Here is a 26,141-nt window from a genome sequence, read left to right as displayed (position 1 = left end):
GTAATGAGATTTTACAGTATCTTTGAAATGATGTGGAAGTAATAACCTGCTGTGGGCGCCGCCGTCTGTTGCCCACCGTGTCTGTCTGGGTCACCACCACCAGGACATGGTCTTCTTTCCCTAAACCACTTGGTCCACCAGCCATTAAGGCCCCTGCCAGGTCCAGCTGAAGCATTATGGAGTCCGTGTGGTCACTGAGGTTCACAGCTGAAGGTGCGTCAAGGTGAAGTACAGAACAAGGAAGGAACATCTACCATTCCACAATCTCTCTCTCTCTCTCTCTCTCTCTCTCTCTCTCTCTCTCTCTCTCTCTCTCTCTCTCTCTCTCACACACACACACACACACACACACACACACACACACAAAGACACACACACACACACACACACACAAACACACACACACACACACCCCACGAGGAAAGCACACGAAGAAATGTACATCCAGCCATTTGATCCAATCCCTATACTTGGCCCACTTACCACTGCAGCCCTCACCCCCACCCTGACAATTGGTTCTGTGTTGTGTCACCGCGTTGAGTGGCTGTTGCTTGAGTTCTGGATGATATCTACCCAGTGTTCACGACTGTCTCCCTGCATACACCATTTACAGCCGGTAATATTCCCATCCAAGTTCACAGGCCCAGAGAGGGCCAGGTGCCCTCATGAATGAACTAACCCATACCTACATCCAAGTTCTAGGGTATCAAACCCCTGGTTATAAGGTAAGAAATCACTATGGGAATTAAAAACGTTCTGAAACTGTCGAAAATCAATGGTATCCCCAGCGATGCATGCAGTGTGTTTCCTCTCAGCTCTTACATCCCTGCCTGTGTGTTGGACAAACACGGAAACCCGTTTTCCTGTATCTTCACTCTCAGAACCACCGACCTCTGCTGAAATGATGGTATCCTGGGTGTAAGAACAATAGTAATTCCGCAGGCCACCTAGCCTAGGCATTTTGACCCAGGTCTCCAAAGACTTCAGAGAGAGCTTGCTGGGTTCCTTTGCTATGCCTTCAGTCCCTAGAAATGCATTTGGCCTATTTGGGGCAGAGTACCTGAGGGTTTTTTTTTGGATTTTTGTTTGGTTTGGTTGGTTTTTGCTGTTATTTGTTTTTGTTTTGTTTTGGGGTGTTGGGGTAAGCCAGTTAATAAATAGCTCGTTTTATTTTTTTATTGTTTTTTTCTTCAAGATATACTGTTTTTAAAAATTGTACAAAGAACCTCAGTAAAGGAAATGTTTGGTAAGCCTCGTGATCTGTGTGTGTTACGGCAGCTCTGCCCGGCTTGATGCGTGGGTGTAAGAAGTGACAAATGGAAAATGAAGGTCACACATGGAACAGAATTTACAAAGAAAAAAGTCTGAGAGACCCTGTTGCTTTGCCAACCTGAAACTTTTCGTGTCCTGGTCCTTCCCTGAAGTAAACTTGGGAGAAATAAATTAGCAGGAAAACGATTGTAACAGCCATGAAAACAGCAGAAAGTTGAATGGTGCCACCTAGAGGTCAATCTTAAAATTGCAAGAGGCGCCTCACTCCGGTATTTATCAACGGCGGAGTAAAACAAAGCCCTCATAATGTCAACTCCAGTGTAGTCATTATTCTTCTACCTATGAACAAATACTTGACAAGGACAAACTGGAAAGCCGAAAATTTTGTTCTGGCTATCAGTTTGATAAAATCTAGTCCTTCAGGGTGGGAAAGACCAGGTGCTTCCATTGTAGTGAGAGCATGCTGAAGGAGAGGCAGGGCCCACAAGAGCCCTATCCCTACAATTCTCTAATCCGAGGCTTCCAGCCATTGTGCGATCCTAGTGCTGTCCATGTCGCGCTCTGCACAGGAGCACCCGTCTTCAGTGAGCCCTCTTCTGTAGAACTTCACTGTGCACTTGGCCCTCTCTGAAACACATCCAAGGGCCTGGGTTTCTACCCGAGTTCTACCACTCTGTCCCGTGGTCTGCTGTGCACGCTTATTCACAGTGGTTGAAACTTTTCTTAAATTCTTCTCCCTAACATATGTAGCCCTTGAAGCAAAGGGATAGCTTACTCTTTATTTTTTTTCTTTTCTCTTCTCTTCTTTCTTTCTTTCTCTAACTTTGCTGGACAACAATGGATTATCAGATCAACAGATATCCCTAACCAGTACATGGTTACCAGATAAACATTTGTTCATGGAACCATCCTTGGAGTTCCTGGATCTAGACAAACAAGAGCATGAAAAGATGCCTCTGTTTTCTCATCCATCAACCGCATTCCTTCTGCCTTGCTCACTTGCCTAACTTTGTGCTTTACCTGTCATTCAGGACCTAACTCAGCATCCCCTTAGAGTTCCAAAAATAACCCTCAGAGGTCCTGTTGGCCTGTACCTCCTCATCTCTCATTGGTCCCCTGAGGACAGGGATGGTCCTCCTCCACTCGGATGCTGGCTGTCCCAGTGCCAAGATCCAGACTTGTATGGGGAGGATGATGTGAGAAGATACTTTGGAAGAACAGACAATGTTTGGCTGCAGGGCAGGGGACAGTCTCGGAGAGGTCTTTACTGATACCTACACTAGGTGCCAAAGACTTATCTTTCCCTTTGCTATGGAGCCATCACACATTAGGCTCAGTATTAGCAGGTCCAGGTTCCCTGCTTAGTGAAGCTTTGACCCTCTTTTTGGACTAGGCCTTCCTTTTAGTCTTGTCCTCAGCCTGCAAGCTGTCCTCCTCCTGATAGCACCTAAGGATTCTTTCTTCTATTGTAATAGTTACTTTGAGGGTCAAATTTGCCTGGGTTACAAGATTTCCAGGTATTTGCTTAATTACAGTTACAATGTATACACGTGAGGGTGTTTCTGGGGAAAAAAATAACATTTGAGCAAGCTGAGTGCTCTCCTCAGCATAGCAAGTGTCATCCAAGCCACTGAACCCAGATGAAAACGCTCCCCAAGGGAGGATTCGGTCAGCTCATTCCCTCACAGACCATCTCCTGCTGTAGGCTCAGGCCTTCAGTCTCAGACCAGACCACACACACACCATCAGACCCCAAACACTCAGGCCTTTAGAATTCCACTTCTACTTCCAAGTGGACTTCTCAGCGTTCACAATTACGTGAGCCAATCCTTAAGATAATTCTTGTTGTACACATACATATATAGCTATATGCATACATACATATACATGTATGTGTGTGAGTGTATATATTTGTGTATGTATATAGTTGTTCTATCTGGGTTGTGTTAGTCTAATGTATGGGGTCCTATTTGGAGCTAAACGGGCAATGGAGAAAATTGCTTTCATTCCCTATACAGTTCCCTCGACATTCACTGTTTGTTCTCACTGCAGCTCAAGGTGTGAAGAGGGCTGGAAGAGAGCTCGGGAAGAGAGAAGATAAAAAAGAAAGGGTGAGGTCTTGAGAAAGAAGGGAAAGGGAGTGGAGGGAGGAAAAGAGTATGTCAAACCTAGTAACCTGTAGGTAAAGGGTCACTGGCCTCTGCGCCTTTACGTAATGGCCTGGAGTCTTGCCATCCTCCCCATAACAGGCAGAGTGAACAATTTAGGGACAAAGAACTTCAGGTGCTGGCAATGACAGGTTCCAAAATAAGCCCTGCAATTACTGGGCTGACACAGCCCGGCTGCTACAAGAAGATGCAGATGTTCACAAGGAAGTTCCAGCCTTGCTCTTCCCCAACTGAGGGCCAGTGGCTCTTCATCCAAGTCCCAGCACATCTCCCGTGTCTCTGGCCTCAGCTCCACCCAGGTCAAGAAAAGAGAACAGCCAGGTGCCGCTTAATTCTCCTAATTCTCCAAGAACTGCCCTCAAAGGTCAGAAGCCCATTCCACCCTCTTTCTTTGTTTTGGTGTTCTCAGACAGGGTCTCAGTGTGCCACAGATTTTTATCTTAAAATTATAATCCTCCTATCTTAGCCTCCCAAGTGCTAAGGTCCCAAGATCATGGCCATGCCTCACCAACATCCTAGACCTAAAGGGGGGGAGGTAATTAAAAGTGACAAACCAGTGTCAGCCAGCATGCTCTCTGTCAGTTCAGAGATGACCCTGGTTAACAGCTATTTATTGAGCTTTGTGAGCTTTGGATCCCTTATCAGGTAGAACATAATTCTCCAGGCAGGCTGAATGACCCTGGCTAACAACTGACCCAACCATCTCTCTGCTCTGTAAATCCCCCATTTGTCCAAATTGACTAGAACTTATAGTTTTTGTTCCTGTTTAAAAAAAAAATTTAATTGATTTAAGTGTAACTTGCAGACAGGGACCTAAAGGCAGTTTACACATGAAAGTGTATGTAAGAGTACAAAGTGACAGCTCAAACCTGTGTATGCTGCGGAAGGTTTGTGTTCAGGGTGAAGGATCCTTGGGCTAGAGGCTATAGTCAACCACTCACTAAAGAGATTTCTTTTTCCTTTATCGCTGGGTGCTTGGAGTGATTTCTTGCTGGGAGTAATTAACCTGCTATTAAAGCCCCTTCCTCAGATTCTAGCAGAACTACACTCTAGAAAGTCTGAGTACATCCTCTGCAGCACACCAAGTTGGCACCCACCTGCTCACTCAGTGAAGGCCCAAGAGGCAACAGGCCAGCAGCTTCTGAAAACCCTCACTGTGCATTTAGAGCCTAGAGTCTGCAGACAGGAGCTATGGGAAATCTGTGGTGACTCTGGATTTGTTCTAAGGAGCCCCCAGAAAGCAAGAATAAGCTTCCCACTGACACCTGTCCTAAACCCTCCAGCACCTGCCCTAATCTCTCCCTTCTCCTTCTCTCTTCCTTTATCCAAATGTGTAAGAATCCAGGAAATAAGAAATTGAACTCCCAAGGCTGAAGAGATGACTTACCGACTACTCTTCCAAAGGTCCTGAGTTCAAATTCCAGCAACCACATGGCAGCTCACCACTACCTATAATGGAATCTGATGCCCTCTTCTGGTGTGTCTGAAGACAGCTACAGTGTACTCATCCAATAAATAAATAAATATTTTAAAAAAATAAATAGAACTCCTTGTCATCTGTGTTGACAAAAAATCATGAGCAAGACAGGCTATGGGCCCCTTGGTAGAGACTAGCACATGGGGCTGTCTGCGAAGAGCTCTGTGTCGCATCATGGTGGGAGGGTAAGAAGACTTACCTGTTGGTGTCTGTTCTCCTCCTAAACTGGTATGATTATGCAAGATGCCGAAGTGACCAGGGTTTTACTGTTGCTGCTCACAAGATGTCCCAGCACAGCACCAAGTACCATCAGCTGCCTTCTGATGCCTCCCCTCCTCCCTCCGAAAGCCTCACCGAAGACAGGACCTAGCAACTATGCAGGTCTGCAGGGAAGTCACCCAGTGAAGGGAGCACAGCATCCAAGTCTTGGGAATGAAGATGAGGCTGGTGCTTTGAGAAAGAAAACCTGAGGGAGGCAGAAAATAGCAGGGGAAAGTTTTGGTTCTTCCCCCCACCCCCACCAGGAAGTGGGACCAAAACCCTAGCTCTGCTGTGTTCTCACAGGTAAATGCTTCTCCATCTGAAACTCAGCCACCCCTTCCCATAATGAAGAAAATACAAGGAAGCTAATAAAGGCTTCATCAGATGGCAGAGCAGCCCTGTAGTGAACCTCACAAAACCTGAAAGACACCTTCACAAGGACTTGAAAAATAAGCTGTACCAATGACAAATGAAAAATGACCAAATATTCTAAAGTGTTTATATAACATGTATTGGAATTTAGCTCTTTAAGTGCATTAGGTCCTTTCTTTAAAAAAATAAATAAATAAGAGAGAGAGAAAGAGAGAGAGAGAGAGAGAGAGAGAGAGAGAGAGAGAGAGAGAGAGAGAGAGAGAATGTCCAGAGAATTTTAAAAGCTTCATTTAGAATAACATCTTTAAGTGCCTGGGAATAAGTCAAACTAAGGCGGTAAAGTACCTTGCCATGAAAACTTTAAGGTGTTAAAAAAAATAATTAAAGGTAATCCTAGGAGATGGAAACACCACAGGTGCTCATGAAATAGTGAAATTAATGTGAAAAAAATTACTGTATTACGAAAAGCAGATTCGTGCAATCCCCATCAAAACCTAATGACACTCTTCATAGAACTAGTTTTTAAAACTCATATTTCATATAAAATACAAAGATCCTGAATGACTAAAATCCCACTAAGTGGAAAGAGCAATGCTGAAGATACTGCAAAACGTAAACTCAAACTATACCACAAAGCCTCTGTAACAAAAAGTACATACCGTTGGCACACAAAAAAATAAATAAATAAAAGATGTAAAGAGCCCACCCCTGCAATGAGTGTGGGCACCAATTCTGTTAGGCCCTGGTGAATCTTAGTAACAAGGTTTTTCTCACTTATTGGGCAATGCTCAGTACCTTTATGATGGCTATGTTAACTTGTTGGTGAGTTTACTAAGGATAATGTATTTATTGACAGCCCCTTCATAGCAATAGCAGCAAAGCCTGTGAGGCTGGACTCCCCAGAAATAAATTCTAAAGAGCTTTCCCTCCTGTGAGAGAAGAGCTGCTGATCTATGGAATCATGCATCCGACTCCATAAACTAAAAGTGAAAATGAGAGTAGGCTGGTGGTCCCTCAGACATCCCATCCTCCCAAGCATGAGGACCTACTGTCCATTTCTCAGGAAACTAAGGGTGCATCTCCTGAACATAACCTAAAACCTGATGATGATACAATATTGTATCTGACTTCCACAGTTTCTCAAAATCTCCCCCAAAGCACCAATATATAACTACCTGTCTCTAGATTCCACTTATCCCAAGTTTTATACCCAGCCCTTGGAACTCTGCCCCCCTCTTATCTTTCTCTCTTTACCTTTATTTGCAACCACTCTCAGGAATGTGGACTTGATTAATTATGAAGGGTTCCCAATAGTTAGAAGCCCCTATTACGAGGCTTCACACCCCATGGTCTCCATGGCACAGTCCTGGAAATGACTGGAGCAAATCGGGAATGAAGAAAGGACAGACACACATACAGAAACCTTGGTATCAGATGGGCTGTGCTCTCTTTAACAGAGGACACCAACTATACAACTCAGAAACTCAGCACACTTATTGCATGAGGCACAAAGGGGTGAGGTTAGCTAGTCTCAGTAGGAGATGCATGCAAGGGAGCAGTCTCAGACTGCAGACATGTGCAAGGATGAAGCCGCAGTTGTTGGTTTTGCACATACTTGCATCTGTTCCCATGATGCAAGGCATTAGAGTTCTTGGCATGGCCTATACTTAAGTCAGACAATAGGCATTCACTCCAGGCTTCCAACACTCCCTACACCAGCTGATTTATGACTAGGTTTACATCAACCCTCCAAGTAGTCCAGAAGTGAAGAAGTAATCTGTCTCTACCCTTAGAAATACAATGGGATTCAGTATCCAACTATCCTGTATGATGGTTTTCAACAGGAGAGTCCAAGGTGAGAGAAAATGAATGCATGAAACAGCAGCTAAACAGAAGATAGGTCAGAGGCAAGAACCAGAACTCAAAAACATGTGGATAGGAAATATCTGTATTAAAGTACTAGAAGAAAAGAGAGCCAGGCACAGATAGTATAACACTAGAACTTTTGAGAATCCTGGACCTCCTGCCCATCAGGTGCATCCTGAAGAAACAGCACAGGTAGAAGGAATACTGATTCTGACTGGCTGTGTTCAGGTCTCTTTAACAAGTGTAATCACTTCTGAATGGCTTTGCCCTGCAAATTTCAGCCAGCCGTAACTGCTACCCTATCCATACTTTGGATACAGTAGTTTTCGAGTGGTGACACGGCCAACAGCTGCCAGAACTTTCCTTGATCCGGATACAGGCTGAATAAAATCTGAAACCATTAAAAATATTTAATTACATATTTATCATATGAATACCATAGAATTCATATAAATTTTGACTACTGATAAAAATAGAGGTGTGGTTTATGCATCCACATTTCACCAGCTTGCCCTAACAGCATTAGGATGTAAAAATATTTTTATTCATCGACCTGCTGTAGCTACTGTGTGCCTTGATTGTTGATGTTTTCCAGTTTTAAGGATTTGCGCTTCCAAAGTATGTTTCAACAGCTCCTAAATACCTAGCCACAAATTAGATTTCTATTTTAGATGGTAGGAGCTGACTGTACTCATTCAGGCAGAAGTAATGACATGTGTCATTTTTGCAGACTACGTGTTACAGAGATATACACAGACTCCTGCCTACACACAGAAGCCCAACCAGTGCTGGTCAGCACCCATCAGCCTGCCAGATCCACGCACACTCAGCATCTCCTTCAAAGAAGCCATAAAGTCAGAGAATCAGTGATAGCTCGAGGTTCCAGACTTAAGGCCCCTACACCATCAGTCCAGAAGCACACAGAGCTGTGTTCACCCAGGAAGGCCACCAGGACCCACACTGCTCCAATAGCAGTTCTGGGTGATGTTGGTACTCACGGAGCACAGCGCCACGAAAACGAACAAGCCTGTGATCTTCATCCACCGCACACAGCACCTGCAAGAACAAAGGGAGGTCCTGAGGCACATGGAGCACCAACCTCTGTCTGGGATGTGCAGGATGCAAGACCATGACGGGACTGCTGATTATGTTGATCAGTTCCTTCTGTGTTAGAAAGGCATTCTGAAAACTTTGAAATTGGTAAACGTTCATTTTGTGTGCTCTTAGACTGAATTTCACAAGGGATCCTTTCACACTTAGACTTGTTGCTAGTGGCCTCACAGTACTTTCTGGGTAGTCGTGTACGTGTGCAGAAAGCCGCTGCCCATTTGGAGGACTAAACATGCCTCTAAAGTTGCGTTTTATTACAGATCTGCCTCTCAGGGAAACCTATAAGAAAGCAGACACTCTCACGATGGCAATGTTAGGTGAGCAAGAAACAAACTTAAAACCCATTTTTATTACAGTCTCTGCCCAGAGGAGTTCCTTGAACACTGGTGTTTGAGCAGGTAATGTTAAGGAAGCGGGACCCTGAAGTTGTGAAGGGACATGACCATCAGAGGTTCCTCCATCTTATATTCTTGCTGAGGTCATTTCACATTTAACTAGGATCTGACCCCCTTGATGGAGAATCCCGTGGAAAATTGCTCAGAGCTACTCTAGGACAGGGTCAGGACATCCTAGCTCACTTATCTTAGCCTGGGGGTGCAGAACTCTGAAGATACAGGTTATCATAGCTTCTTTCAAATAGCTTGCTTACTCCAAGTCCCTCCCTCTATGCTGAAGCTGCTAAGCAAGATACCAGGACTTGGTTTCTGCCTTCAAACACCTCGTGTTTTAGACACTCAGGGCTGTATGTGGGTTCCTAAGTCCTTGCTTGATCCCAACTGGCTAGAATAAAGACTCACACTTAGCTACACTATGTCTAAGTGGCCATCTCTGATGGGCTCCCTTCAACAAAGTGCCTGCCATGCTGAAGAACCTCCAGCCCAGAGACAGTTGTAAAATGAGTCTTACAGGGTGAAAGTGCTACTGTTCCCTTAATGAAGCCTCCTTGTTGTGTTTACTTGAGACTCTGCTTTGAGAATCGCCCAGTGTCTTCCTTGTTTGTTACCAAGTAAGAAGCCGTTCTCCACTCTCCTATCTCCTGATTGTTTGTCCCCAAGTGCGAGCCTATTGCATTCACCTGCTCTGTTATACAGAGTTATATATACAGTTAATGACTGGGTTCAACCCTCTCCTCCAATGACCCTGTAGCCAATCTCCAAACATAATTTCATGATTTTCAAAATTTCAGAACAGACATGGGAGCCCAAGATACCTAAGATGCCTAAGAGAAGAGCTGAGACTGGTCATGTTAAAATAGCTGCCGATGGTTAGGAAACAGGTTAGAAAGGGACAACCCATGGTCAGGATGAAAGGATCCCAGATACTATTGATCCCCATAGCTGCCACAAGTGTTCAGAGACCAATCGGGTGACTTGGTAATGACTTGGCATTGGACCTCTGTGAGCACAGTTAAATATACTTGAGATCTAAAACTGAGTCTGCCCACCTGTCCAGTATCTTCTGAAAAGGCCAATCAGCACACACAGTGACACAACATCACCAACACTGGACAGTTTCTTTGCATCTCAGTTGTACACATGATCTCTGAATAAGCCCACAGAAGGCAATGGGGCGAAGTGATGTCATGTCACAGGAGGTAACTGACAATGACAGCCCTGTCATTGTCACCCAACTGCTTCAAGTCTTAAGTGGGGTCTACTGGCTTCAGCTCCCAAGCCTTGGTCTTTCCTTGGAGATGGCTTTTCAAACATGCTGACCTAAGGAGCACTTCCTCCAAATAAGTATATGTGAAGAAGAAAGTGCAGCAGATAAACTATGTAAAATAAGGACACTTTGTGGGCAGCTCCAGAGGCCAGAAAATCCTCTTATCCCTCCCACACACATCCCTCCAACCATGCCCTAGAAGCCTAAGGCTCCCACTTTTTAACCACACAGGAGGACACTGAATTCTAAAAGACAGTACATTTGAAATCACCACAGGGATCCCTAAAACCAATTATTCTAATTGTCAAGAAGATGCTGGCCAGCCTCATAAGCAGGAAGGGATGAATAGAAAGTATAGCTCACATGGGTTTTTCATCAGTCTTCCTTGTGACTTGGTTAGTACCCTGCTGATTTTCCAGGGCTGGCCTATGTGTCTCCTATAGCCTAGTGAAAGAATAGATAATACTGGAAAGAAAAACTAATGTATACTGGCTAAACAGGATAAGTTCGTCCTCCTTTAAACCTTAGGCTTTTGAAAGGGTGAAGTATGGGCAAGCAAAGAGAAAGCTACATGCAGCTACTGCCAGAGCTGTCTTTTCACATCCACCTACCCAAGCTTGGAGGCCTGTGCTCTAAGGTGGACACTGCCTGCAAGATCCCCTTTCTCTGAGGAGGCCAATGCAGACAAATCTGCAACCTCTTTACCCAGCATGCATTTTTGCTCCCAGGCACTAAGGTCATTTTCCCAAGAATCTTCAGTAGCTATGAATTCTGGGTGATGAACAGGCATGAACTGAGACCTGGAAAGGAAAAAAAAATAGTAAACATTGCTGCTTTGTGGTGAACTGCACATTGACAATGTGCTCTTAATAGTTGATCAAGAAATTCAAGCAAAATAACTAAAATAATAATAATAAATCTATTTCTCAGAGAGGAGTAAGAGAATTAAGTTATATTCTGATGAATAAGGGTTAAGTCTCTGGGCCAATGAGATAGCCTGTCAGAATTGTATACATGCGTGGGTGCACACATTTGTGAGGTCATCATTCCAGGGTACTGCCTAAAATGTATTCACAAGTCACAGTATACAATCCCAAATTATAAATATCTACTGTAATAGACTCTCAAGAATCTGGCAGAGATCAAACATGCCAAATAAATTTTTCTTATCTCAGGAAGACTTCGCCATCATTTGTGAAGCAAACAATACTCAGTACCACAGATATTTTCCAGGAAGTCATTGATTTAATTAAAACGGGAGGAAAAAAAAAAACTGACCTTTTCTTTTGTGAGGAATTCCAGAGCAGAGGAGTGTCTTCCTTAAAAGAAAGGTCTTTTAAGCTGGAGCTGAACTGAGACAATGGAGAACGAGTCCTGGGGAAGAGGGAAGGAGCCAGAATCACCAAGGTGTCGGACTGATTGATGCTCGCAGGAATGGACCGCTTGGCTCAGACATAATGGAGATCTGAACGGCCAGAGTTGTCTCCAAGCAGTAAAACCTGGAACTTAGGAGAGACAGCTAGAGTGCTCTCTCTCCTTTCCAGCTTGAAGCAGACCAAAAGTACGAAGCAGTTCCCAGATGAAAGGCCTTCTGTTACGGGCCGAAACTCTGGGGCTTACTTTAGCAGATGACCCAGTGGCCATCTTAGTATTCCAATACAGCCCTTCCCATCAATAAAACCATTAAGGTCTGATGGGTCTTTCTATCTGTAGGAAGTTTCTTCTCCGGAGGTCAGGAGACATGTCTTGAGACATGTCTGTGTGGTTCCCATCAGAAGAACAGGCATCAGAAGCCAGGGCAAACGGGTCAGAGTGCTGTCAGGGAACAGGGGGTATTAGTCACAGTTGAAACAGAACAAAAGTCTGCCCTGGATAGGATGCCCTCTTGCTATGTCCCCTGTCCGGTGGAGGGAAGGCATCACTCAAAGCAGACACTGCAAAATGTCACAGTGTGTACACATAAGGTGGAAGGAATTTTCATCTGAGGTTAAAGAAGCCATTCTCCTACTTAATTGCCATACACATCCATGTATTAACTCTCCTGCAGAGCCCTTGTCATATAAACATCCGTGTATTACCTCTCCTGCAGAGCCCTTGTCATACAGAGGTGCGATGATCATCATGAACCATTTACCCAGAGAAATGACAGTAATTCTCTCAGATGACAAATGAGCAAATGACAACAAGGAAGGAACTTCAGAAAAACAATTCTTTGCTTTCTCTCATGTGTTTGCCTGAGACATAGAGAACGAAGCCTTCTCTCTCATCTTGTTGATAAATGAAAACCAGGCTCTCCTCTGTGTCTAACAACAACTACCATATCTCAATAATCAGAAACGGGTCTACCTAGAACAAGGGTGTGACTTCTGAGAACGCTCTGCACCATTTCCGATAGAGAACAGAGGTGCCCAAGAACCCTGTTCAAAGGAGCTGTTAAAAACAAGGGAACATGTCAGGATAGAAATACTGGATAGAGATCTTGGCTTAGGCACGCCAAAAAGGGAAGGAAAGATGGCTCAGTGGCCAAGAACAATGAATGTTCTTCCAGAGAACCCAGGTTACCTTCCCAAAACCTACTTGACAGTTCATAACCACCTGCAACTCCAGTCTTAGGAAACCCACTGTCCTCTTCTGACCTTGGAGGGTATAAGAGATGTCTGTGGTTCACAGACATTTATGCTGACAAAATACCAGTACACATAAGAGTAAACCAACATTTTACAATGAGGGAAAGTATGAAAAGAAATATGCCTGAAATATTTAATAGTCAGCATGCCTTCACAGTTCAAACTGGCTTGAACCATTAGATGGATGGACTCCCCCATGTCCCATAACTGACTCAGAAGGTCTTCTGGTGCATTTATAGAAGTGTCCCAGTGTGGCACTTAGAATCAAGCTGTTCTCTGCTGTAGCCTGAGTGTTTATACATAGTACTTCTGGGAAAGATGACTGTTGCAAGTACCTTGTTCATAATAATTTAACCACTCTGTGCTTCTGATTTTTCAGTCATGTGAAGAGAAACACACATGTGTATATATACAAGCACTCAAATACAAGTACACATACACGCCGACACCCACATCTTACTTAATTTTTGAAATGGCACGTATTTGTGCAATGTATTCTGAGGATATCCATTCACACTGCCTCCCTCCAGATTCCTCTATAGCAGTGGCTCCCAGCCTGACACTGTGACCGTTTTATACAGATCTTCATCTTGCGGTGACTCGCAACCATAAAGTTACTTCCCTGCTACTTCATAGCTATAATTGCACTACTGTTATGAAACATAATGTAAAGATTTTTGGAGATAGAGGTTTGCCAAAGGGGCCACAAGCACTGGTTGAGAAGTTCTGCTCGAGAGCTTCGGCCTCCCTTTCTATCTTCACAATCTGCTTTCGGTTTTTGTTATTCATCAACTCCAGCATCCAATGATTGGTGTCTTTATTTGTATGAATGTAGGGCCATCCATTCTCTCAGGAACCATCAAGCACCAATTAGCCAAGAGTGGATCCTCAGGGGCCCCTCACCCATGCTGAAATGCTGGCTGCCTTGATACTGTACAGCTCTAACACAGGAGTGACCACAGCCACTGAGCTGATATGTACAACAGCCGTGCCATGTCCAGAAATCAACTGTCACCGCTGTCCTCCCCATCCAACCTGCTCTTATACGCATGCTACCCAGTCTTCTGCAGATGTTCTCTGAGCCATGGATGGGAGGGAGGAGGTTAATATAGTTCATCCCCAGTTAAACACAGTTACTTATACTTTATACTTTGGCTAGTTATGATCCTCTGCATAGACCACTACCCACTACGAAAAGAAGCTTCCTTGACCAAAGTTGAGAGCCACACAAATCTAAGGGTGTGGAGGGCAGTTTACAACAGGACCAGTTACCAGCACAACAGTGGGTGCTCCTCCCATTCAGGGCCTTTGGCTCTCCCAGCCATGAAGTTTTGAGCGGGTTTAGCACAAGGCCTGCAATCTCTCCTGCGGAGCAGGCCTCAGCTCTAACTGGAAAGCAGTGTATTACTCCTATAATAGATGAGCCTCTACTGCAACGCTAGGCAATGTTTTCAAGGAAGGTCAGTATTATAACATGCAAGGTCTGGATGTCTTTTCTACCCCAGCAATTCTGGTGAGCACCTTCTGTCACTGCAAACCAGCAAGAATGGAAATGGTCTCCTGTTTGGCCACGGTAGGTTTTTCTATGACCTACATCCAAAAAACATGGTGTCTTCAACAACAGAGTGCTATCAATCAGTTCTGGGGGGGGGGAACCCAGAACAATATCAATAGCCTGTGCTGTTTTGTGTGCCTCCAAGGGCCACCCTGGCCAGTAACTCAAAGGGAAGCATCCTCTGACCAGCACTGAGATTTTCATTTAATAATGAAAATCTGACTATGCCTTCTGACCACAGCATTATCACATACACGTGCCGGGTACTTCTGTCCAAATTAAAACCTTATATACTATTTATTATATGCATTATTTTATATGTTATTATATATAGTACTTTTATTGATTTACAAAGTAGTAGACTTCTATAAGGCTTCTTTATATAATCTTACTTTTAATTAATCCACCCACTATCCCCTTCTCTTGCCTATCCCTCTGCCCCCAACCCCACATAAACCTTTACAAAGAGTATTCTCTCCTTAGGAAAGTAAGATATTCAAAAGCAGCCATGCATATCAGAAAATTTTAAATGCCATATATCTGATCAAGCACAAATCACACTTAGTAAGCATGTGGAAGGGTCAGAGACTCCTATCTCAAACTGACCTTCAAACTCAAATGTACCCAGCCAGTCAGTAAAAAGGAACCTCATGATGTATATCTACAATACATGCCTCGGTTGGTAAAGTGCATATCTTGTAGACGTGAAGGTCTGGGTTCAATCCCCAGTCCAGTATAAATGAAGTGTGTGACATTCCTCTATAATCCCAACACTGGGGAGGTATAGGCAGAGAGAAACATAAATTCCAGGTCAACCACATCTATACAGCTTCCAGGTGAGCCTGATATCCTTAAGACCCTCAATATCTTTAAAAAAAAAAAAAAGATAAGAACAACAATGAAATAAAAAATAAATAAAATTTAGCAAAATATCTTAGGGTTTCTATTCCTGCACAATACATCACGACCAAGAAGCAAGTTGGGGAGGAAAGGGTTTGTTCATCTTCCATGTCAATGTTCGTCACCAAAGTAAGTCAGGACTGGAACCTAAGCAGGTCAGGAAGCAGAAGCTGATGCAGAGACCATGGAGGAATGTTACTTACTGGCTTGCTTCCCATGGCTTGCTCAACCTGCTTTCTTATAGAACCCAGGTCTACCAGCCCAGGGATGGCACCACCCACAATGGGCTGGGCCCTTCCCCCTTGATCACTAGTTGAGAAAATGCCTTACAGCTGCATCTCATAGAGTCATTTTCTCTACTGAAGCTCCTTTCTCTGTGATAACTCCAGCTTGTGTCAAGTTGACACAAAACCAGACAGTACACATATCAACCAAAAAATTGAAAATTTCAAATAGAACCAAACAAAAATATAAATTACCTGAAAACTTCACTGTGTCTGTGTGTCTGTACCTCTGTGTGTGTGTGTGTGTGTGTGCCTGCCTGCTTGCCCACAAGTCCACCTGAGTGTATGGCCAGCTATTGATGATATTGAAACATCATCTTTAGTTACTGCTTCATCTTACCTTTTGAGACGAAGTTTTTCATCAAACATGGAACTCATCCTTTTAGCTAGGCTTCCTTGTCAGCCAGTGAGCTCATAGGATCTGCCCAACCCTGCCCTCTAGTGCCAGGTTAGGCCACAGGCGTCCAGCTCTGTGGGTGTTTCAGACCCAGGTCATTGTTTGTGCAGTGAGCACTTACTACTGAGCCATCTCTGCAGCCTCCCAAGAAACCCCTAGCAGCTGACTTAGCAGATGGAAGAAATGAGAAAACTTTGAAACAAAGTATTAAATATGGGAGAATAACAAAAAATAAAAAGAGAGATGGGGCATTTGTGGAACTGAATCCACTAACAGTTTCAAAAGAGAGAGAGAGAAGCAGGGGGAAAAGTATTTGAAGATATGCTGGCTAAAATTTCCAAAGTTTGATTGAAGAAATAAATGTGGAAGTATGGAAATCTCAAAAAAAAGAAACCTGCAAATAAGGTTAATTAACACTAGAAATAGAAAATGCTACAACTTGTGATGTGGGACCTTTGAAAAGAGAAGTGACCCATCACATCTCCCGGAAGAGAGGCAGCAGACAGATGTATGTCAAGTGCTGAGCAAAACACACTGTCAACTAACACTCTATTTCCACTAAATCTAACTTTCAAACCGAGAAAGAAATTAAAGCATTACCAGTGTCTTTGTTTTGTTGTGTTTGAGAGTCTCACTACTTGGTCAGGATGGTCTGGAACTTGCTGTGTAGACCAGGCTTCCTTTAAACTCACAGAGATCCACTCGGCCTCTCTCTCTCTCTCTCTCTCTCTCTCTCTCTCTCTCTCTCTCTCTCTCTCTCTCTCTCTCTCTCTCTCTCTCTCTCTCTCTCTGCCTCTGCCCAAATAAAAGGTGTTTGTAACCATGCCCAACACCATTGTTTTTAAAGCCAAGGAAGTTTGTGGCTGAAAGGAAATGATAAAAGGAGCCTTTTTGCACTAAAGTGCCACAGACACTAAGTCAAAACTTTGAAGCATAAGTTGAGACCCCTAACATGAGGGATATGGATCCTGAAGTGGCTACCTCCTGTGCCCAGCAGGCAAGACTCCCAGGGAAAGGATAAGGAGGCACCTACCCACCCACAAAACCTTTAGCCCAAACTTCGTCCTGAATACAAGAAGTGCAGGGACAAAGAATGGAGCAGAGACTGAGAGACTGAACAACCAATGACTGTCCTAACTTATGACCCATCCCATGGGCAAGAACCAATCCCTGACTCTATTAATGATACTGTTATGCTTACAGCCAGCAGCCTGGCATAGTGGTCCTCTGAGAGACTTCACCCAGCAGTTGACCAAAACAGATTCAGAGACCCACAGCCAAACATTAGATGGAGCTCAGAGAGACTTATGGAAGACTTGGGAGAAGAATTGATAGATCTAGAAGAGACAGGAACTCCACAAGAAAACCAACAAAGTCAACTAACTTGGTCCTTTGGGGGTTCCCAGAGAATGAACCATCAACAAAAAGCATTCGTGGGCTGAATCTAAGCCTCCCCACACATATGTAGCAGATATACAGGTTTGCTCTTCATGTGAATCCCCAACAACTGGAACAGGAGCTGTCCCTGACTTTGTTGCCTGCCTGTGGCTTCTGCCCCTTAACTGGGCTGCCTTGTGTGTCCTGAGTGGGAGAGGATGTACCTAGTCCTGAATGACTTAATGTGCCAGGGTGGGTTTGTATCTTCAGGAGGGCTCCCCCTTCTTGCAGAAGAGAGGGGGGAGATCTGTGAGGTGGAGACTAGCAGGAGGAATGAAAACAGAATCCCTCTTGGAGTACTTCAGACCAAGAGAGAACCTAAATTTGAATTCTCTACTTCTTTTCTCCCCCCTCCTCTCTCCCTCCCTCACTTCCCCTCCTCCTCCCCCCTCTGTTTGTAGTTTGTGGCTTGTCTGTGCTGCCTGTCCCTGATAAAGGGCTTTGCTCTGTATTTATTGAGCACCACAGAAAATATGGTAGAGGAAAGAAATAAAGGATATTTTTCTACAGAAATCTGTAACAGAGTTAACAAGGGAAGGGCTTTGCTGACCCCAACTGACCCAGAATAGCACTCAAAACTTCAGATAGATGTTTCAAAGCTATATCCACCTGTTGCTTCCAACATTCTTGGAATGTTTGTTGTTAAGGGTTGCTTTCAACCTGTTGCACGCCTTCAGCGAATAGTTATAATACATGCTTCCTCTGGTCAGGGATGAGTACATAGTTTAACATTGAAGCTATGCAGTTAGCTTAGGTTGCAAAAGCATTACATGGGAAATTTAAGGCATAGTAAGACTGGTTACATTGTCTTCTTCAAGGCAAATTAAACAGGCTAAGTATACAGTATAGTAACAGTTTGAGCACATGATCATAGGGCATATTAGCAATTTGACTGTAAGATCTGGCAATTTTTCTGTAACTTCTATGGCAAAAGTGTTTTCAGAAAAAGTCATTAGCACAGACCACTGGTCACATGAACATAGTAAATGTGACAACTAGCGTTATTATAATGGGGTGCTTTACCAACTGAATCATCTCCCTTGCAGCAGTGAGATGACTTTTAAAGTTAATGGATAAGAAGGTTAAAGAAAATTTAGAATGGGAGAGCAGTGAATGATTGGCCCAGTAGGACAAGAACTACACATATTTGTAATAAAACTAAACATGAATTACTATTCCTGACAGCTTGCTGTCAAAGTGAGTGACTACTCAATAAATGCTAAATACACACACATACATACACACATTTGCCACACAAACGCACCACACACATATACACACACTTACCACATACACACACACCACACATGCACACACACACACACACACACACACACACACACACACACACATGCACACACAGGTAGTCAGATAGAACTTTGTAACCTAAGGCTTAACAAGAAATGGTCCTTAAAGCTGATAGGTAAAATGCAAACAGTGGTGCTGGAAGGATTGATTCACATTTCAACCCAGTGAGCAATGAACACATTATTCAAAAAATTGTTATCATTCACAGAAAAAAAAATCATTCAGTTCAGTTATCCTGAAAGCTCAGAAATGTGATATTTAATATAATACTGTGTGGGCTTGGGCCTAGGGTAATTAATTAAGAGATAGGTATATTTAATTTCACATAAAATAAATGCATACCCCCAAGCATGCTTCTGGGCTATATACTTTCAAGGAAGATTAATGAGACATTCTGCCTATGAAATATATACCAGTTTTGGAAATGAAGTTCCATCAGAGAGACGTGAAGGAATACTGGCCTGCCAGGTGGGAATCATCCCCATTGAAAACAGAGTTGTAGATGACCTTGAAAACACCTTAGATTATGGTTTAACTGGAGGTTACTTTATCTTGCCGGAGCAGACAGCCTTCTGAAATACACTTTATATCAGCAATAGGAGAAGCATTTGCTCAGCAGTGATGTCTCACTTAGACAGAGGAATACATTTTTTTAGAACATTATCTTAATCATCACTAAGTTAAAAATCAATAAGACATTTGAGGACATCTTTGAAAAAAATGAAAACAAATACAAAAATATTCCTAAAGCTGACAGCGGGTTCAGTTCCAGGTCGAAATCCAAGTTTCCTGCCAGGGGTATACTTTGGTATACAGTAAGCTCTCTATGTCATTAGACAACTACCTACAGTGTTTATATCAACACTAAACATGTGCAGAGTCCCTTGTTCCCTATTCAATACGGTCTAATAACTATTTATGTAGTTTTCATGTTGCATTAGGTATAAGAAGCCCTCTACAGGTAAAGTAATGTCTGCAGGGAAATGACATTCTATGAAGAAACTTTGCCATTTCAATGTTAGGGACCTAAGCATCCTTGGGGAATGCAAGAACTGGTCCATATAGATACTGTATTTTCTAGGCTCTTTTTGAGAACATGCTTACCCATCAGGATAAAGCAGGTCTTTGGTGGGCCAATAAAAGCCCAGCACTAGCCTCAATTGGTGTTAAAGATGCAGACGGAATCAGTTTGCAGTGATTTGAGCCTTGGATCCAGTCAAAGTTTCAATGATTTTCTGTCTGCGTTTTCAAATAGCTGCCAAATAAAGGGATTAAGATTTCTGTGATTCCCTCCTATATTGGGTCAGCTTCTGTGTGTACATTTTGAAGCTCTGTGGTTAAGTTCACAAGAATAGACAATACAGCTTGATAAATTGACTGCCTCATGAGTACAATGTGGCCTCCTCATCCCAGATAACATTCTTTTCCTATAGTCTACCCTTTCTTTTTAAAAGCTCTTGATTCAGATAATAATTCTTCTAGTGTAATTTCTGACATTTGCTCTTAGCCTTCTCCTCTTCTTTTCTCTTCATCCATTTTAGCATCACTGGTACTTTTGGCCAAGCTGTTTTTGGCCAAAGTGCTTACAGTGGTTCTTTGATGGTAGCATATAGTTCAATCTTGATAACTTTTATCCAATTATGTGATTTTCACTGATTAATATATGTGGTTTTCAATCCACCATTGGAAGGCTGAGAAGATGGCTTGATTTATAAAGGAGTTACTGACCGAATAAGAACCTGCCTGAGTTTGGATGACCAGCACCCTTGAAAATAACCAGAGGTGGGGGCGTGCAATCCCAACACTAAATACGCAGAGAAGAGAGGATCATGAAGATTGCTGGCCAGTTAGTCTATCCAATCAAGTGAGCTCCAGCTTCACTGAGACCTGTTCTCCAAAAGAAATAAGGTGGAGACACAGTCGAGGAAAGTATCTAATGTAGACCTCTGGCTTCCACATGCATACACACATATGCATCTGCATACACGCTGTGCACATAAATTAAATAAATAGATAAATAAATAAGATAATAAGCAAATGGTGGCATATATAAACAATGGGGTATCATTTCCCCATTTATAAAAAGAAAAAGAATGGTTCTTATGGCAGTGTGTGCTTTTAATCCCAGCAATAAAGAGGCAGAGAAAGGTGGATCTCTGAGTTTGAGACCAGCCTACCACTCTACAGAGTGAGTTCTAGGACAGCCAGAGCTATCAAATGGTAGACCTAAGGATTTTACACAGAAAACCCTACCTAGAAAAAAGAATCAAAAAAAATCTGGGGATGATTAATTTAGTGATTACTTCCAAATATTTTTATAATAAAGTTAATTTTTAAAACCTTTAAAATCAAAAGGAAGAAAGAGAAAACTGGTGCACTGCTACATGGAGCTTGAGAGCCTACTGAGTAGATAAACAAGAAGTGAGAAAGTAAGTTTTGTCTGGCCACACCGTCATGAAATAGCAATGAACAGCAGATACTGAAGGTGTATGTGTGGTACCAGTGCAGGAGAAAGATTGTGGAGAGCTACCATTTTCATGAACATAAAATTTCTATATTCGGTGGTGAGACCATTTTAGAATTAGATAGATGCAACTGATAACAAGTGTTATCAGTGCCCCTGAGTTGTACTTTTTTTTTAAAATTAAAACTCCCAAAAAACTCGCTAGAGGAAATATAAGCTCTCCAACAAATAGTACTAGGATAACTGGATTTCTACATCTCTCACAATGAGCAAAAGATTCCTTGTGGATCAAATAACTTAAAACAAGACTGAAAACAAAACAAAAAAGACTGGTGAAGGAAAAGGTAGAAAATAAACGCTTCAAAGAGTCGGCAGTAGTGAGAGCTACGGGCCATGGTCCCCAGTGGGGTAACCTCACTGCAGCAAGAGTGGGACCCCTGAATTCAGAAGGTTGTGAACCAAGAAGGAAAGAGCAGCAGGGTGAAAACACAGAAGAAAGCTTCAGCATTCCTCTGACAAAGACCGCTTCCTTGACTCTATACAAAGAACTAAAGACAACAGAACACAAACAGCTAGCAAAGACAAAATGGACTGAGTAGGGAACTCTCAGAAAGAAGTACAGATTGCTGCATTTTTTAATCACTCATCGTCATTAGCAATCAAGGGGGTACAAATTAAAACTACATGAGATTATATCTCACCCCAGCCAGAATGTCCACCATCAAGGGAAGTAGGGACAACAAGTTCTGATGAGGCTATGAAAAAAAGAGAAGCCCTTATTCGCTGTGGGCACGAATGTAAACTGATGCAGTTACCATGGAAATGAGGGTTGAGTTTTCTCACATGGGTAGAGGCAGAAGTGCCATACGCTCGAGCTACTCCAGCCTTGTGCTTTATATCCTACCTCACGTGGAGATACTACCTGCTCATCCATCTCTATTCACAGAAGCTAAGACATGGGTTCAGCTTAGATGTTCACTAACTGACTAATGGAAAATGAAGACATGGTACATACAAAATGGAATTTCATATTCAGCTGTAAAGAAAACTAAAATGTCCAGGAGAATGAGTGGAAATCATATTTTCAAAGTGAGGCAAGTTAGGTTCAGAAAGACAAAATGTGGGACGTTCTCACTTTAAATTTTCAAATATGTGTGTGTGTGTGTGTGTGTGTGTGTGTGTGTGTGTGTGTGTGTGTTGGAATGAGTGTGTATAGAAGTTAAAAAGCTAGAATTGGAGCATAACAGCAAGAAAAAGAGGTGCTGGGGAGGTGAATAGGGCACTATATGTGCTGAAAAATAGAGGTAAGTGTTAAAAGTACGGCCTAAGTATGGATAATAATAGAAAATGTGGAAAAAGAGGCTGGTTGTGAGAGAGTTAACCAAAGTTCCCCATGTCTGGGGAAAAGCTACATGGAAAACCATCTTACAAGCTGGTTTTAAAAACGAGGATGATGGTGATGATGGCGATGATAATGGTAATGATGATGATAAATAGTTTGAACAGAGATCTTTTATGTAAATCGATAATGCTATTTCAAGAAGTTGCAGATTATTAAAAGTTTCATCGCCAAGGGCCAGATACCTCTCTAGAAATTATTAGTCAGAGAGACCCTCGAGGCCCCAAAACAATACACATTATTGCCACTGCTCTTGATTGTCTGTCAGAAGTAGAGAGCATGACCCTACAGCTGATGACACTGCATGCTTTGGTTGCAGGACAACAAAAATCAAGCTGGAAGTGGACTGAAAGCTCAGCCTTTCACCGTCCCCCTCCCTACACCCCACTGCTAGCTAATTTTCACAGTGCTAGATGGTTGTATGCTATGCTACGCAGGCTGCTGAAGAAGAAAACTAATCAACAGTATGACCCATCTGTGAACCCTATATACTACACAACTGAACTGCCACATGAGAGCTGTGTCTGCTGACACAACAGTGGTATAGCTGTTATAGGGGTAACCAACTGCTTTCTGCCTGGATTTAAGGCCCACTCAACCTGAGGGATCCAGGCCTTGGGTTTGAATCCAGTGGTCAAAAGCCAGTGGCTAGGGGCACCACAGTCCTAGCTGGGAAGTTACTCCTGCCCTTGGCTAAGTAGACATGCTGTGCTATTCAAGCTGCCTCCTGAATATTCATATTTATTCCCAGGATTAGTGTTGCTCCCCACTTGGGGGAGCTTTGTTTTGCAGTGGGTAGTGCTTACTAAAGAAATTCAGAACTAGTTAAGTATTGAGAAGAGGTGACTGTTCAATGGTTATCTAAGGCTCGGAGAACACTGTCCAGGGAGGATGGAAGAGAACGTTGGCTATGAAAAAGGTTTTGCCTGACAACATCCTCGAATAGATGATGGAGGGCCCATGAGGCTCCACCCTGCCTTGAGAAGTTATTGACAATTGATGGTTTCCAGGGGAGAAGGAGACATATTTTTTTTGCCACAGCAGCAGCATAAACATAGTTCAATTGACAACCCCCAAGTAAATACCCCTCCACCCATGCTCATGCAAGCAACCTTGATTAAACACAATGAGTGAAGAAAGAAAAAAAAATGAGTAATTGGGGATGAATAGGTATTGGACAGGAGGGAGCAAGAGAAGATAATGGGATGAACTGATTAAAATACAACCCATACACAAAACTGTCAAATAGAAAATTTGGTCTTAAAAAAAGTTAAAATGCCAAAGTTTATATAGACTTTAATATGTAAGTACAGATGTTTATTATATATTTATAAAACAATATTTAAATATTGATATAATGCATTTTACCACAAATAACAGCAACTGAAAAGGTATTTTAACATTTACAACATACAAGCTGGTATTTTATTTTGTTTTTATTTTTATATTTTGTTGCCTTTTTGAGAATTTCATATATGCATATGCTAATTTTTTGTGTTATTTAAATAGCCAATTAGGTTCAGTTTGTGCTACCCATATATTCACTGTGTGGGAGTAGCACCCTTAAAGAAAATTGACTCCCCTCCTTCAAGAAGCCATGAACTATTTATTACCAGTTCATGTTGATTGATATTGTACCCATCTTGTGTGCCCATAAACACAATAGTCCTGTCATCTAGAAGACACTGATTCAGTCCAATACCTTCCCAACCTCTAGCTCTTACAATATTTTTGCTCTATCTTCAGAAATGGTCCTACGCCTTGGGGCAGGGGTGAGAGATAGAGGTCCCATTTGTGAATGAGCAGGCCACAGACACTTGTCCTCTCCACTTTGATCTGCATTACCAACTGTCCGCTGCACAAAGAAACGGATGAGGTCTGAGGGTTGTACTAATCTATGTGTTTAAAGATACATACTTAGAAACAGTTTCACCCCCATGGTCCCATTTTGCTTTCTCTGGTGTCGGTGGTTTCTCCAAGTTATATACATTCATGTATAATTACTCAACGCTACAATAAAAAATTAAGGGAGTATCTTAGTTAGGCTTTCTTTGACTGCAAAGAGACGCCATGATGGCAACTCTTGTAAAGAAACTTAATTTAGTTGTGCATGTCTTACAGTTTCAAAGGTTTATCATCACGGTGAGAAGCATGGCAGAGTGCAGGCAAGCATGGTGCTGGAGAAGCTGAGAGTTCTACATCTGGATTAGCGGGCAGCAACAAAAGAAAACAGGACACAACTGAAACTTCAAAATCTGCCCCAGTGGCACATTTCCTCCAACAAGGTCACATCAAAAAGGACACACCTGTTCCAACAAGGCCAAAGCTCCTTATAGAGCTGCTCCCTGTGGGCCTGTGGGGGTCATTTTTATTCAAACCACCACAGAGAGCACATGTAGCATTTGTCACTTTCATAAACCAGTACAGCTTCTAAACTGTTGCATTTATAACCACAGATAAGTGTTTTACTCTTCATCAAAGAAACTTCTTTTTGCAGATGAAGAGCATTTCCCAGAGAACTCCAGACCACACGATGGCCAGCCTTAGTTGATACACCTACAACACAACTCCTATTCCTAAGGCTCAGGGAACATCCCAGAAGAGAGAAATCATAAGAAATGAGAAAAACTGTAAGAGCCAGAGGACCAGTAAATCTTCTGGGAAATAACTTCTATATACGACAGGGAAGTTGAACCAATGAACTCTCTTGCTTTGGATTGCCTAAGCTAGACTTCCATAAGGACAATATCAGTCTACCATGACAACCTGGGTAGGGGAAATCTCACAAGGCTCTACCTCTAGATGAAGAGCTACAAGCAATTAATGGATACTGAAGGAGAAAGAGAGATAGGTAGAGAGATAAATAGATATGTAGATAGAAGATAGATAGATAGATAGATAGATAGATAGATAGATAGATAGATAGACAGAGCTATATATAAATAATAATTTAAAATGAAGGAGATCATAAATTTGAGAGGAAGAGAGAGAGTGTTAAGTCTCAAACAAATCTGAAACAAGTCTCAGTCAGTACCTATGGCTTCTTCCAGCACTTCTAACCCCACACCCTACTTTAAACCTCCCCAACCCTAGGGCTGGGCTTCAGTTTTCCTTTCCCTAGCTTCTGATCCCTATATAACTCAGCCATTTTAGCTACTACCCTCTTAATTCCTGGTTCCTTTCTTGGCCTCTAGATCCAAGGCTTCTCTCTTAGACCCTTCTCTCTCCTCTCCTCTTCTTCTCTCACTCCCTTCCAATACGGTTTGGTTCAGTCTAGAAGCTTCCAACTGCCGCTGTTTCCCCCTTGTATCTACAATAAAACCTTCACCTCAACCATACCTCAGGATCAGTCATTCCTCATTCTCCATTCAGTGAAGAGAACATGGAAGGAATCTGAGTAGAGAGAGGAGTAGAAATGCTGTAAACATTGTACTTGTGTGCAAAATCCTCAAAAAGACATTAAAAATGTTCAATGAAAAGATAAAGAGGATTCCGAGTTTGCCGCAGGCCTAAAAAATGTTTGACAGATGTCAAAAGACAGTGTGAATTGTACACCAGATGGAATTAATTAACATTCCAGCT

General features: G+C 42.6%; 1 protein-coding gene across 1 annotated transcript in view; it reads right to left on the bottom strand.

Annotated features, from left to right (window-relative positions):
- Positions 1-26,141, bottom strand: part of OCA2 (OCA2 melanosomal transmembrane protein) — a gene marked incomplete at both ends in the record, with an annotated part of 280,886 nt that overhangs the window by 246,046 nt on the left and 8,699 nt on the right. The window contains 5 exons of the mRNA XM_080915069.1: positions 47-207; positions 7,735-7,807; positions 8,415-8,472; positions 10,800-10,988; positions 11,467-11,535. Coding sequence (XP_080771195.1) covers positions 47-207; positions 7,735-7,807; positions 8,415-8,472; positions 10,800-10,988; positions 11,467-11,535 — 550 coding nt within the window. The remainder of the gene's footprint in view (positions 1-46; positions 208-7,734; positions 7,808-8,414; positions 8,473-10,799; positions 10,989-11,466; positions 11,536-26,141) is intronic.

The sequence above is a fragment of the Micromys minutus genome, assembly GCF_963924665.1.
Source record: "Micromys minutus genome assembly, chromosome: 3".
In the NCBI taxonomy this organism is placed as follows: Eukaryota; Metazoa; Chordata; class Mammalia; order Rodentia; family Muridae; genus Micromys; species Micromys minutus.
Note: the sequence above shows the minus strand (reverse complement) of the source record. Positions and strands in the feature narration are given on the sequence as shown.